Genomic DNA, 12,082 nt, shown 5'->3' on the forward strand with positions numbered 1-12,082 from the left:
CTTTAATTATGGTAGTAATTAGTAATCTGGTTGAAAGAAATTTCCAATGATATCTTATAAATTATGTCAGATCCTTAAAATGTCTTCACATGATGGTAGTACTCCAAGTAGTGATCCTTCAACGACCCAATCATCCCAACCTTCAATTTCCATGTCAAGTGGTAGTAGAGGAAGAACAGATTTGGCATGGGGTCATTGTAGAGAAGCTCCTAAACTTAGTGTTGGATGTAAAAAAACTAAATTAGTATGTTTATATTGTGCTAAAGTATTTGCGGGTGGTGGCATTAATCGATTTAAGCAACATTTAGCTGGAGCTAAAGGAGAAGTTGAACAATATCGCAAATGTCCTCCTGATGTTCGACATCAAATGCTTTTGAACCTTAAAGGAAATGTTGAAAAAAAAAAGAGTTAGAGAAATGCAAGCAGATTTCAATCCATTTAATGCACAACAAAGAGAGCATGAAGAGATGATGATTAGGCAATTAGAAGATGATGGTGATGATGATGATGATGAGGAGGAGGATGATGAGGATGTCAATACTAAAAAACATATGTTACCACCGAATATTGCAAAAAAGAAAAAGATTCAAAGCACCAGCACTGTAAAACAATCAACTACAAGTTATGGAAAGCAGAAGAAATCTGCAACATTAGGGACATATTTCATGCCGAGAACAACTCCTGGTGCTCAAAAGTCTCTTCAGAATTGTTGGCAAAGGAAAGAAGCAGTTGAACGATGTGATCTTGCTTTAGCGAAGTGGATGTTTGATGCATGTGTGCCATTTAATGCTGTTAACTCTGTGTATTATCAGCATGCCATAGATGCTGTAACAGCCATGGGTCCTGGTTATAAAGGACCAAACTTGCATGCTATCCGTGGTTATTACTTGGCAAAAGCGGTTGATGAAGTGAAGATTTATGTTGAGAGTTATCGAGAGATTTGGAAGAAGACTGGTTGCACATTAATGGCTGATGGATGGACTGATCAGAAGAGGAGGACTTTAATTAACTTCTTAGTATATTGTCCTAAAGGAATAGTTTTTTTGAAAACCGTAGATGTATCAGATGTCTCAAAGACTGCTAGATTGTTGTATCAGTTGTTTAGAGAGGTTGTTTTATATGTTGGGGTAGAAAACATTGTGCATATGGTGACTGATAATGCTACAAATTATGTTGCTGCTGGCAGGTTATTGATGGAAGAATTTCCTTCAATATTGTGGTCCCTTTGTGCTGCTCATTGCATCAACCTCATACTCCAGGACATTGGTAAATTGCAATCAGTTTGTTGTGTTGTTGAGCATGCTTCTGGTATCACAAAGTACATTTATAATCATTGTTATCCATTGTATTTGATGAGGAAGTTCATTGGAGGAAAAGAAATACTTCGTCCAGCTCCTACTCGTTTTGCCACCAATTTCATTGCATTGCAAAGCATTTTAGCTCATAAAGATTAGTTGAGAGCTATGGTGACATCTAGGGAATAGGTCTCATCTGCTTATGCTAAAGATATCAAAGGAAAAAAGTTTGTTGACAGTGTGCTAGACTCTTTGTTTTTGGAAGAATGTGTAATAATTGTGCGAATGAGTGAACCTTTAGTTCGAGTTCTACAATTGGTTGATGATGATGATAGACCTTCGATGGGATATTTGTATGATGTTATTCATCATGCAAAAGAAGAAATGATGAGGAGATTTCAAAAGAGAAAGCCTAGAGTGAAACCTTTCATAGACATTATCAATAATCGGTAGGATGGACAATTTTATAGAAATCTTTTTGCAGCGGCATTTTGGTTGAATCATCGATTTCAATATGATGCAAATATAATGGATAAACATATGAGCACCATTTCTGGACTTCTAGATGTTCTTGAGAAGTATGCACATGGAAATCTACCATTGCAAAGTAAGATTACAAGTGAGATGAAGTTTTTTAGGAATGCTGAACATGACTTTGGCCGAGCGTCCGCAATAAATAATCGCACCCTTATGCCTCCAGGTATATAATTTTTATATTTAAAAATATTATTTGACATAGTCTTACACAATTGACATAGTTTTACATTACTTATTATTTTTTTGTATAGATGAATGGTGGATGACATATGGAACCAGCGCTCCAAATCTACAACAATTGGCTATACGAGTGTTAAGTCAAACTTGTAGTTCTTCGGGATGTGAGAGAAATTGGAGTATGTTTGAACATATTCATTCCAAGAAGAGAAATAGATTGGAGCACAAAAGGCTTAATGACCTTGTTTACGTCCACTGCAATCTAAGATTGAAACTAAAGTATTTTTCTTTTCTCTAATTCCTTAAATATTATTTTATCTTGTTTAGTAGCATTATTAATACTTATATTGTGTTTACCTTCACTTTTAATATATAGGAATTATTGGAAAGGAAGAAATTATGATCCAATTAATGTTGAGACAATTTTTGACATTGAAAATTGGGTAGTCGAAGATGGCCCATCAATCTTGACAACGGAAGAAGTAGAGAGTTTTCACCAAGCTCTATCAACTATGACCATACAAGATACTTTAGATGATGGTAATTAATGATTGATTATTTAGTGATAAATATTATTTAAAATAAAGTATTGTTTAACACATAATATTTATTTGTTAATTATGTTTGAAATGTAGATGTCATAAATGTTAATGAGATTGAAGATGATTGTGATGATGAAGTTTCAAATGAGCATGCTGATGATTTATTAGGTGTTGACGAGATTGGTTCATTTCCATCGACATTTGATCCAAATTTTGCTTCCATAGACACAGAAGAACTTAATGTGTTCATTTAACAAAAGTGAATGTGTTGTTGATTTAGAATTTATGTTGTTGGATGTTTTGTTTAAAATATTTTAGAATTTAATTTATGTTGTTGGATGTTTTGTTTAAAATATTTTAGAATTTATATTTGGTTTGTGTTTGGATATTGAATTAAATTTATATTGTTGGTTTAAAATTTAAATTTGGTTTATGTAAGTATTGCATTGTAAATTTGTAACTAGTTAGGTGTTTTATATAGGTGTTTTTTTTTTTTGGTTGACCCGGGTCAACCCATCTGACCCGTGACCCGATCACTGGACCGGGTCGATGACCGGGTCGGGTTTTAAAACTATGCTAAAAACTTGTCAAACAAAATTCTAAAACATCATTTTTAAGACATCATTTATTTTACTCGCATTTTGCATTTTAGTTCTCTGTCTTTTAATTTAACCCTTTATCAAAAAAAAATATTTAGGTGCTAAATTGGACTCAAAAAAGTAAAAAAAAAGTTTCAATAATCAAATTGAAAGTTTTAAAAAATTTAACTATTCCAATCCAATGAATAATGGAAATTAGAAACTTGTCAAATGAATGAAGTGTAGGACTAAAAACTTGTCAAATAAAATTCTAAGATACCATTTATTTTACTAGTCTTTTGCATTTTAGTTCTATGTCTTTTAATTCAACCTTTCATTAAAAAAAATATATGATTAGGTGTTAAATTGGACTCAAAAGAGTAAAAAAATTGTTCCATACTCAAATTGAAAGTTTTTTAAAATTTGACTAATTCAGTCCAATAAATAATGGAAATTACTATGGCCACATGACTTTTATCATCAAGTAAAATAATAATTATAATAATAAAATTACTATTTTAACTTTGCTTTTTACTTGAGATGTAAATGATAGTACTAGTAACAGTAGATTTTATGAATATTAAAAAAATGTTTGTTATAGTTTTTACTGTTATTTTTATATATATTTTTAAAATAATTTTAACTTGAAAAAATAAATTTTGAAATGCTGATATAAAAAATAAAAAAAATTATTTTATTATATTTTCAAATAAAAAACTATTTGAAAAGGCATGCTGTAATTTATTATCCGACACCCCTAGACCAACACGTAAAAGAGAAAAGAAAAAAAAAAATCTCTCGAGTCTTCTCGTCCCTCTCTCCCCCCTCTCTCCCCCCTCTCTCATATTGATTTGCCTATTTCATAGTCACACACACAAATTAAAATCTGAAGCAAAAAAAGCACACAAGCAATAAATATCTAGTTCAACTTTGTTTCTAAAACATAAAAACCCCAAAAGCTTTCTTTGTTTTTTCTTTTGTTTTTCTTTTGTTTTCAACTTTATACAATGTCAGGCTCCGGTGGTGTTTCAATTGCTCGAAACCGTGGAGAGAATCGGTTCTATGTTTCACCCGGGATCCGAAAACAACAACAATTACAGCAACTGAAGCAGCAGCAGCAGCAGCAGAAGCCATCGATCTCGAAGAATTCAACAGTGGAGATTGAGAAGAGGAAGGAATCCGATCAATGCGGGTCAAATTGTTCTGTCTCAGGTCGGGTTGGGCCCGAGAGTAACTCAACGAATTTGGATCGATTCTTGGAGTATACCACTCCAGTTGTACCTGCTCAGTTTCTGCCCAAGGTAATTAATGAGACTTTTATGGGTTTTTGTTGATTTTTGGTTTTTTGTAAAAAAGTTTAGGTTTTTATGCTTTTTGCTGTGTGGGTTTTTTTTTTATTTTGCGGCCTAATTTGCCTTAATATTTGTTTAAGGTTTTAAATTGTGAAGAACATGACTAATTTAATGGATTAGATTAGGGTTTTTAATTAGTTAATTAAATTGGGATAATGTAGGGTTATGACTTGAGTTAATTAATCAAGCCAATGATTGTTGACACCTTTTAATTTTGAACGGAATCATCGATAATTAATCAGGGTCTTCATTATAAACGACTTCATTGGACAATTAATTAGCTTTTTTTTTCAATTTGATTTACTATGTTGTTTGTTTAATGACATGTGTTGTTTTATAGGTGTTATTATTGATTGAAGGTCTTAAATTCTAAAGGTTTAGGGTTTAGAATTCAGTTTATTACTCTAGAAACAATTGTTGAAAATGTTTAATTTTGTTTCCAAGTAATAATTGTTATGGTTTTGATTTTAGAGGAATCTTTGGGAAAATTGTTTTCGCTTTTATTGAGTTTGCTTTAGATTGAAAATGAGTTGAATGTCTTTATTTTTTAGTAAGATATGCATGTTCTTTTAATGGTGGTGTTTGTGGGTTGTATAGACGAGTGTTAGAGAATGGAGAACATGTGAAGTGCAGCATCACCAGAACTTCTATTTTGTGCTTGGGGATTTATGGGAATCTTTCAAGGAGTGGAGTGCATATGGGGCAGGTGTTCCTCTTCTGTTGAATGGGAGCGAGACTGTTGTGCAGTATTATGTTCCCTATTTGTCTGGCATTCAACTATATTTAGATCCATCACAACCCTCCCTAAGGCTGAGGTGAGCCATTCTCTTGGCTTCTTATTTGGTTATATTTTTCATTTTATTAATGTGCCCAGTTCAATAACTATCTTGGCATGGTTTTGATGGATTTATTGATGTGAACTTAGGATGTATGACCACCCTGCAATATTGTAATCTTAAATTCAAATTGTATGCATCGAGTTTAGGTAATTGATTAATTTTCTGACTTACTTAGTTTCAATTTTTTTTTATTTTTTTTTGTTTACGGTTTGGACACACTGGAAGGCATGGAATCGACTTTTTATTAAGGCAGTGATTGGTTTGTAGTATTCTTGGTGAAGATCCGCATTTTAGATGATTTAAACTACTAGTGCTGTCAATATGCTTCTATGGATATCTGTCGTTTGATGATGCTAGTTTGTCCTTTTAATATATAGTGTTTGATGGATATGCCATTGTGTGGATGACTGTTTTATCCAAATCGCAAAGTCATTATTCCAATTAAGAAAAGGTGCCAAATTATACGAACTTGGTTTTGTTGGAGAGAAGTTATGGTTTCTTATTTGTTTTCTGTAATTTTTTTTATTTTCAGTGTATTACATTCTTAGGTTAGGTCCATATCACAGTCAGTTCCTCCTTGTGCTTTCTATTATAGATAGATGGATCATGGACTGTGATAGATGAAGAGAAATAGGAGGCTCTAATTGATGAGGGGGGTTTTAACCTTTATTTCGTAGTTGATTGTTTTGCCTGCCTTTTGCTAGGTGTCTTTTCTTAACAACTTTCTGAGAAACAAAATGACTATTTTCTTAAACAGAAAAATAGAAGCAAATTCTGCATCCTAGGGCTGTGTGATGTAATATCTTGTGCCCATATTCCTTTGTCAAGTTGGATCCAAAGTCTATTGGGGCCACCCGCCTATGAATTATCTAAGGTTTAAATGATCATCTTTTGGTGTCGCCACTACCCTAAAAACCCTTAATGCAAATATGGTCACTTTAATACCGGATCTGGGAGGCCAAGACTGCTTCCTTGTGGCTGCAAGTGCAAGACTAGAAATAATTGTTAATACTGTTTGGAGAATTTTGAGCTACTAGTTTCCTGGTAGTAGTGATTACTTGAATAATTCACAGTTTATGCTTGGTATACTTTTTCTAGAAAATGCCAAATTTAACCTTTCAAGAGGTAATCCGTCATTGGAATGGCTAGGCCATGTACTGTTACTTCAGTTAACATGAATGAATCACTGAGATACTATGCAGGACTGTTGGAAGAGGAGGAATAAGTTTTATCCATATGAATTTCTGTGTTAGTTTTATTGTGTGTTCCTAGTATCTTGAGTGTGGTTCCAGACAGGTACATTTACTGCCTCCTGGAGCGTTTGCTTTCTGAAACTGTTATGTTTAATCATGATGAAAAGTTTCTCAGTGGTCCAGATAGCAAGCATGACTGAAAGTAACAGTATAATTTTCTTGAATATGTTGTGCTGCTGCAAAAAGGAATTTGCCAGCCGTACTGACAGGCTACTTCCATTTTAAATTGTACTGCTAGATTGTTACTTTTGGTACTTGGGCCTATGCAGTGCAGCAAGTTTTGGTAGTCCTTCCAATGGAAAGAATGATAAAGTAAAGTGAACAGTCTAGATGTTTGAAATTATTTAGCTTTACCTATCAGTTGGCTAGTATGCTTGTTGCATTACATTGTCATTGCTTCCATCTTCTGACAGAAGGCCTGGCGAGGAGAGCGATACGGAGTCATCCAGGGACACGTGTAGTGATGGTAGCAGTGACTATGGAGCAGAGAGAGTAGCAAGCAATGGTGTTTGGCAGCCCTGGAACCAGCTCAATGTTACAGATGCAAATATTAAGAGTTTGAATAGACTCTCTCTGAGAAATAAACCCTTCAGGGGTTCATCTAGTGATGAATGCGAGATTTCCAATCCACCAGGTCGGCTTATTTTTGAATACATGGAGTATGCTTCACCATTTACACGCCAACCTTTGGCTGACCAGGCAGGTTCATTGTCTTTAATTGGCTTAAAATTTTGAGCTTGCGAGTTTTTTTTCCTTGTTTATGTTTTCCCCTTGTTCATCAATAGTCTTGCATCCCTGCAGATTTTGGTTCTTGCATCTCAGTTTCCAGAACTCAAGACATTTAGGAGTTGTGATCTATCACCCTCAAGTTGGATTTCTGTGGCTTGGTATCCCATATATAGGATACCCATGGGTCCAACACTGCAGAATCTGGATGCCTGCTTTCTAACCTATCATTCTCTGTCAACATCCATTCAAAGTACATCTCTTTACTTGCATGTTTGTATGTCCATGGTGGGCTTTTATATCTGCCTGCAGTCTTATGTGTTTGTTGCTCTTCTTGTTGGGACAGGTCAAAGCTGTGAGAGGATGCAACTTCACGGCTCTACTGTTAGGGAGCTTCACCTTTCTGACATGTCCCTCAAGCTACCTTTGCCTACATTTGGGCTTGCTTCCTATAAGTTTAAAGTTTCATTTTGGAATCCCAATGGAGTCTATGAATGCCAAAAGGCCAGTTCATTGCTAAGAGCTGCTGACAACTGGCTTAGGCTTTTGCAAGTTAATCATCCTGACTACAGGTTCTTTGTTTCCCACAACACAAGCCCAAGGTGAAAAGGTTTCCTTTATAAATGAGTTATTAAAGAGAACTTGCACCTTCAGTCCTGTAAGAGCCCCAATTTCAGCTCATACTAAATATCCTTCATTATTTTGATGTTGTATGGAGTAGTATGGAGTGGTATTTCTTCAGGATTCTCAGACTAGTGTGTCATGTCCTGGCTATGCCAGCACATCTCCTTGACGAAGTCCAAGAATGATCCACTTTTTGCTTGTTCGCAACCTTTTGCATGCGCTTGAAGGAGTTTTCTGATAATTATCTTGGTGCTTTGGCTTTAATGTGAGGTGTTGCAGATTAGGAGCCTTATGATCATAAATGGTGTTTTGATCTTATGGACAGTTTTCCAGGCCTGAAAGCTTTAGTTTTTGCAACTGTTTAATGACGTTGTCCTATAAAAACTACTGACTTTTGTATATGGTTGTTTCTGAGGTAGAATGTTCAATACACGTTTTGTAGCAGCAGTTTCCGAAATATGATCATACTTATGCTGTGTTCCTTTAACCAAGATTCTCTTGCTGATCTGAAGATGTGAACTCCCTCGTCTAGTGTATATAACTGTAAAAGAAAATGCTTCTAAGCCTTCTATAGCTCAACTGAAGTCGAAAACAGCTATTGTCATTTTGTCAGACAAAAAGAGGCAACCTAAGTATCGTTGGTATTCGTTCGTTGCATTTTCTGTTTTTACATAAAACTAGTTTGTTTTTGTCTTGTTTTTAAAAACAGAAGATACCACCACTGGTTGTTAAAGAACCCTTGAGTTTTCATTGCCCTTGCTCTTCTTGTCTGTTTCTATAACCGTCTAGGAATAAGGAAATCCTTGTTTACAAGTTGCTATTTGCCGAGAGGAGAAACCGCACAATAGATGGATGATGGTGCTAGAGACACATGAACATGAAAAGAATGGAATCCTGTACAAACAAGTAGAAGTTTTTGATGGGATTCTGAAGGTGTTGGCATTTTGCATTTTACAATGTTTAGGTAGACAAATGGGCACCAATCATTTTGACATAACCACTTATTTTAACCATGTGCACAGAACATAACGAGGAATGGTGGGGAGACACTGAGTGAAGATCTCCATGGCACACTCGTGTCAAGGAAACCTGCAGTTTGATAAATCGTGAGGTGGAAAAATAGGAATTGAATATACAGATAAACAAAGTTGGATCATTTTTTTTAAAAAAAAAAAAAAAAGAGTTTCTGCAATTAAGTTATCCTGACCGCTGAAAATGATTGCTAACAGAAAAATTGAGTCCGGTCTGCAACACACTTGTCGAACCAAAAACCAAAAATGGTAACCTCGAAATGGGATTCAAGATGTCATGTACAGTTCCACTGACCAAACATTTTCCTCTGGGAAGAAAAATGGTGCATCAGTTGCGTATACATAAGCTAATATTATTATTTGTGCGAAAAGCAAAGCAAATAAGGTATAGAGGTAGGCTTATAAATTTATTTTTTCCATTATGCACATGAGCTGTAAATACAAATAGTTGCACATAATAGTTCATGGGACCTATCTAATACAAACATGTGTCACAAATTGAACAGCTTTCCTCTTCACTTTGCTCATACTCCTAACATTATATTAACAATCCATCACAGTTACCGCCCGCACTCATAACTCATCATCAAGAATGGTAGAGAGCAACAGTCCTTGGACAAACTCTGATTTCCGGGATTTCTCCTCTTGGTCCTTGTCTGATAGATGTGGCTGTTGGACTTTCCTGTTGGCACCAAACTGATGTTAGAAATCTTGAAAAAGGAAAAATTCCACAACATACCGGCAACGCTAGAAAGCCTCAAAGGGGAGCAGTAGCAGATGAAGTACAGGTTACGTGGTTCAAGTTGCATTTATTCCATTTAACTACCTTGCTGACAGAGTGATAATCTTCTCCAACACCACTAAATTGGTGAATATCATGTACAGGTAATGACCAAAGGATCATTAACAGCGCAAGTTTCTTGCTCAAACTATGGAAACAGTTCCATACAAGCTTCAATATCTTTGGATTCAATCTTCTTAGACCATAATAACAGAGTATTGGATCCTAAAACATAGTCGACACAAATTCTAGGCTGTCAGTAAACCTCAAACTCCACAAATCATTACCTATTCATACAGAGAAGATTTTCCATGGCATCAGCTCTACAAAAGTTCCATCCTTACCTTCAATAGTTCAAGAACAGATGAGACCAATCTTCTGAATCTAAACCAACTAAAAAGCACCAAAATCGTACAACTATACAAATTGCATACTGATCCTAAAACATCAAACTCCATACATCATTACCTATTAGTGTTTGAAGATGTCCTTACACTATACATTCATTAAAAGAATAGTAACATCAAAGTGATAGGAACCAGGCAGATTTGCAATAGTCAATCTTATTTTTGGTCTTGTTACCAAGATAGATTAATGATCAGGGAAGCGGCTAACAAATTCAAACTGATTTACCAAGAAAAACAAGCAGGCCTTTATTTCATATCTTGGGGGCCAAAATACAGAAGCTTCTTTTAATAAATTAAGATCAAATGCAGTGACTTGAATGGGAAAAGGATGCGAGTAATCATACCTTTCTAGAAACTCCTCAGTTGTACTCCCCTTCACTGAGCTTGCTTCAACAGAAGAAAGAGGTTTTGCATTCAGCGCTTCATCAAAACCAGGTGGATTAAATATGAAAGGTGAAAGCAATGGATCAGGTTCTGTATTGGAGGAAGAAACAAAGCATGAAGATCCACCGAGAAGGGATTGTAAGCTTCCTTCTCGCAGTTCTTTTCTCAATATAGAAAATGCAGAGTTAGCTCCCCCCTTTCGCAATCTTCTCTTACGCTGAACGTAATCTCCAGTCAAGGAACTCAATGGACTACTGTGACCATACAGAAAAACTAACAAACAAATAAAATAAATAGGGGCATAAACTGGAGGGTGTTATAGATATGTGATTAGATTGCTCAACTCAAAAGAATAAAAGCGCAAAAAGACTGCTTTCGAAACAAAGTTGAAGCACTAACCCAGGAAGCAAATGAAAGAAGTACCAACATGATAAGTGATTCATGATCCCCCCCCCCCCCCCCCCCCCCCTAAGATGTTGAAAATTTCCTTTGAATCTCTTCATTAGAAAGATTTTCAACTACCAACAAAACCTAGTTCACTTGCCATTAACATTGAACCACATAAATATGCATGTTCGCTTGCACATACACAACCAGATTATACAAAAAATCTGAACCAAAACGTTGAATGTGACTAAGTCAAATTTGAGATAAAAGGATATCTTAAAGAAGTTCCCATGCTGCCCAGTAATGTGACTAACAATGTCCATCCCCACCCTTTTAGCACAAACTGGACACACCTGAAAACAAACAATTCAGACATCATCTCAGTAGCAGTCTCCAAGCAACACGAAACTAGGAAAGTGCACCTAATATTGCGTTAAGCACAAAAGAGACCAATTTGTACTCTAGGATACAATTAAAGTCCTCAAAAACAAGGCGACAAGCTCACAGTTAACCAAATAATCTCATTAAAAATCAAACCCCGTAAATTTAACTAAAACCCCTTTTCCAAAATCACAATTTAACACTAAAGGACTAACCCCATAAATATAACTAAAACCCTTCACAGTTTAACACTAAAGAACTAAACTTTTTAATCGACATCCATCAAAAGAAGTTGAAAATTTTTAAAAAAAAAGAGCAAATGATAAAAATATGATACCCCATTTTTGGCTTCAACAGGATGGTCTTCATCGATGTGGCAAAAGAGACCAACAACATCAAAATCCTCAGCACAAAACGGACACAAATACTCAGCTTTCAAATCCTCTTCTGCTTCAGTCTCTTCATGCAGATCTAACACGACAAGCCCAACAAAAAAGACCACTTTCACACAACATTTCTTATAAAACTATGAACATTATAAAAGAAGTGAAAGATATTAAACAAACCAGATCGAGTCTGATATCTTCTTGAAGAAGTTGAGAAGCGAGAAACCCATGAATCGGAAGCCATATTTTTTTTATTGGTTTCTCTGTTTTGTGATCAAAAGTTGTGGTTTTTATGATGATAAACGAACGTTGAAGAAGAGAAGTAAGAGAGAGGAAAGGAAAGGAAGAGGAAATTGCAAGAGAGAGAGCAGAGAAACACTTCACCAAACTCACTTGTACGTG

General features: G+C 35.3%; 4 protein-coding genes across 5 annotated transcripts; 3 read left to right on the forward strand and 1 right to left on the reverse strand.

Annotated features, from left to right (window-relative positions):
• The first annotated feature begins 551 nt into the window (after positions 1 to 551).
• On the forward strand, positions 552 to 1,454 carry LOC112328834 (uncharacterized). Its single transcript, XM_024609831.2, has one exon. The coding sequence runs from the start codon at positions 552 to 554 to the stop codon at positions 1,452 to 1,454; it is 903 nt and encodes a 300-aa protein (XP_024465599.2).
• Positions 1,455 to 1,681: 227 nt separating this feature from the next.
• On the forward strand, positions 1,682 to 2,307 carry LOC127905826 (uncharacterized). Its single transcript, XM_052456250.1, has 2 exons — positions 1,682 to 1,995; positions 2,084 to 2,307. Exons 1-2 carry the CDS (start codon positions 1,824 to 1,826, stop codon positions 2,305 to 2,307), a joined length of 396 nt encoding a protein of 131 aa, XP_052312210.1. The 5' UTR covers positions 1,682 to 1,823.
• Positions 2,308 to 3,897: 1,590 nt separating this feature from the next.
• LOC7477192 (uncharacterized) lies at positions 3,898 to 8,410 on the forward strand. 2 transcript variants are annotated; one of them, XM_024610551.2, is made up of 5 exons: positions 3,898 to 4,430; positions 5,079 to 5,296; positions 6,987 to 7,272; positions 7,375 to 7,552; positions 7,646 to 8,410. In XM_024610551.2, exons 1-5 carry the CDS (start codon positions 4,137 to 4,139, stop codon positions 7,903 to 7,905), a joined length of 1,236 nt encoding a protein of 411 aa, XP_024466319.2. In that variant the 5' UTR covers positions 3,898 to 4,136; the 3' UTR covers positions 7,906 to 8,410. The 2 variants fall into 2 exon arrangements, with proteins under 2 accessions (XP_024466319.2, XP_024466320.2); XM_024610552.2 differs by having other exon boundaries at positions 6,990 to 7,272.
• Positions 8,411 to 9,348: 938 nt separating this feature from the next.
• Positions 9,349 to 12,082, reverse strand: LOC7496477 (protein DEHYDRATION-INDUCED 19 homolog 4). Its single transcript, XM_024610553.2, has 5 exons — positions 11,861 to 12,082; positions 11,632 to 11,765; positions 11,189 to 11,266; positions 10,487 to 10,749; positions 9,349 to 9,636 (listed from the first exon to the last, which is right to left on the reverse strand). Exons 1-5 carry the CDS (start codon positions 11,922 to 11,924, stop codon positions 9,528 to 9,530), a joined length of 648 nt encoding a protein of 215 aa, XP_024466321.1. The 5' UTR covers positions 11,925 to 12,082; the 3' UTR covers positions 9,349 to 9,527.

Source organism: Populus trichocarpa, chromosome 10 (genome assembly GCF_000002775.5).
Source record: "Populus trichocarpa isolate Nisqually-1 chromosome 10, P.trichocarpa_v4.1, whole genome shotgun sequence".
NCBI lineage: Eukaryota > Viridiplantae > Streptophyta > Magnoliopsida > Malpighiales > Salicaceae > Populus > Populus trichocarpa.

Bases quoted from the DNA above. Each gene is read 5' to 3' on its own strand.
- LOC7496477 (XM_024610553.2), bottom strand. From the start codon at position 11,924: ATGGCTTCCGATTCATGGGTTTCTCGCTTCTCAACTTCTTCAAGAAGA. The intron at 11,267-11,631 runs GTATCATATTTT...GTTTGTTTTCAG, and splicing joins CTGTTGAAGCCAAAAATGGG to GTGTGTCCAGTTTGTGCTAA. The intron at 9,637-10,486 runs GTATGATTACTC...TGGTGCCAACAG, and splicing joins ACTGAGGAGTTTCTAGAAAG to GAAAGTCCAACAGCCACATC.
- LOC112328834 (XM_024609831.2), top strand. From the start codon at position 552: ATGTTACCACCGAATATTGCAAAAAAGAAAAAGATTCAAAGCACCAGC.
- LOC127905826 (XM_052456250.1), top strand. From the start codon at position 1,824: ATGGATAAACATATGAGCACCATTTCTGGACTTCTAGATGTTCTTGAG. The intron at 1,996-2,083 runs GTATATAATTTT...TTTTTTGTATAG, and splicing joins TCGCACCCTTATGCCTCCAG to ATGAATGGTGGATGACATAT.
- LOC7477192 (XM_024610551.2), top strand. From the start codon at position 4,137: ATGTCAGGCTCCGGTGGTGTTTCAATTGCTCGAAACCGTGGAGAGAAT. The intron at 4,431-5,078 runs GTAATTAATGAG...TGGGTTGTATAG, and splicing joins CTGCTCAGTTTCTGCCCAAG to ACGAGTGTTAGAGAATGGAG. The intron at 5,297-6,986 runs GTGAGCCATTCT...ATCTTCTGACAG, and splicing joins CAACCCTCCCTAAGGCTGAG to AAGGCCTGGCGAGGAGAGCG.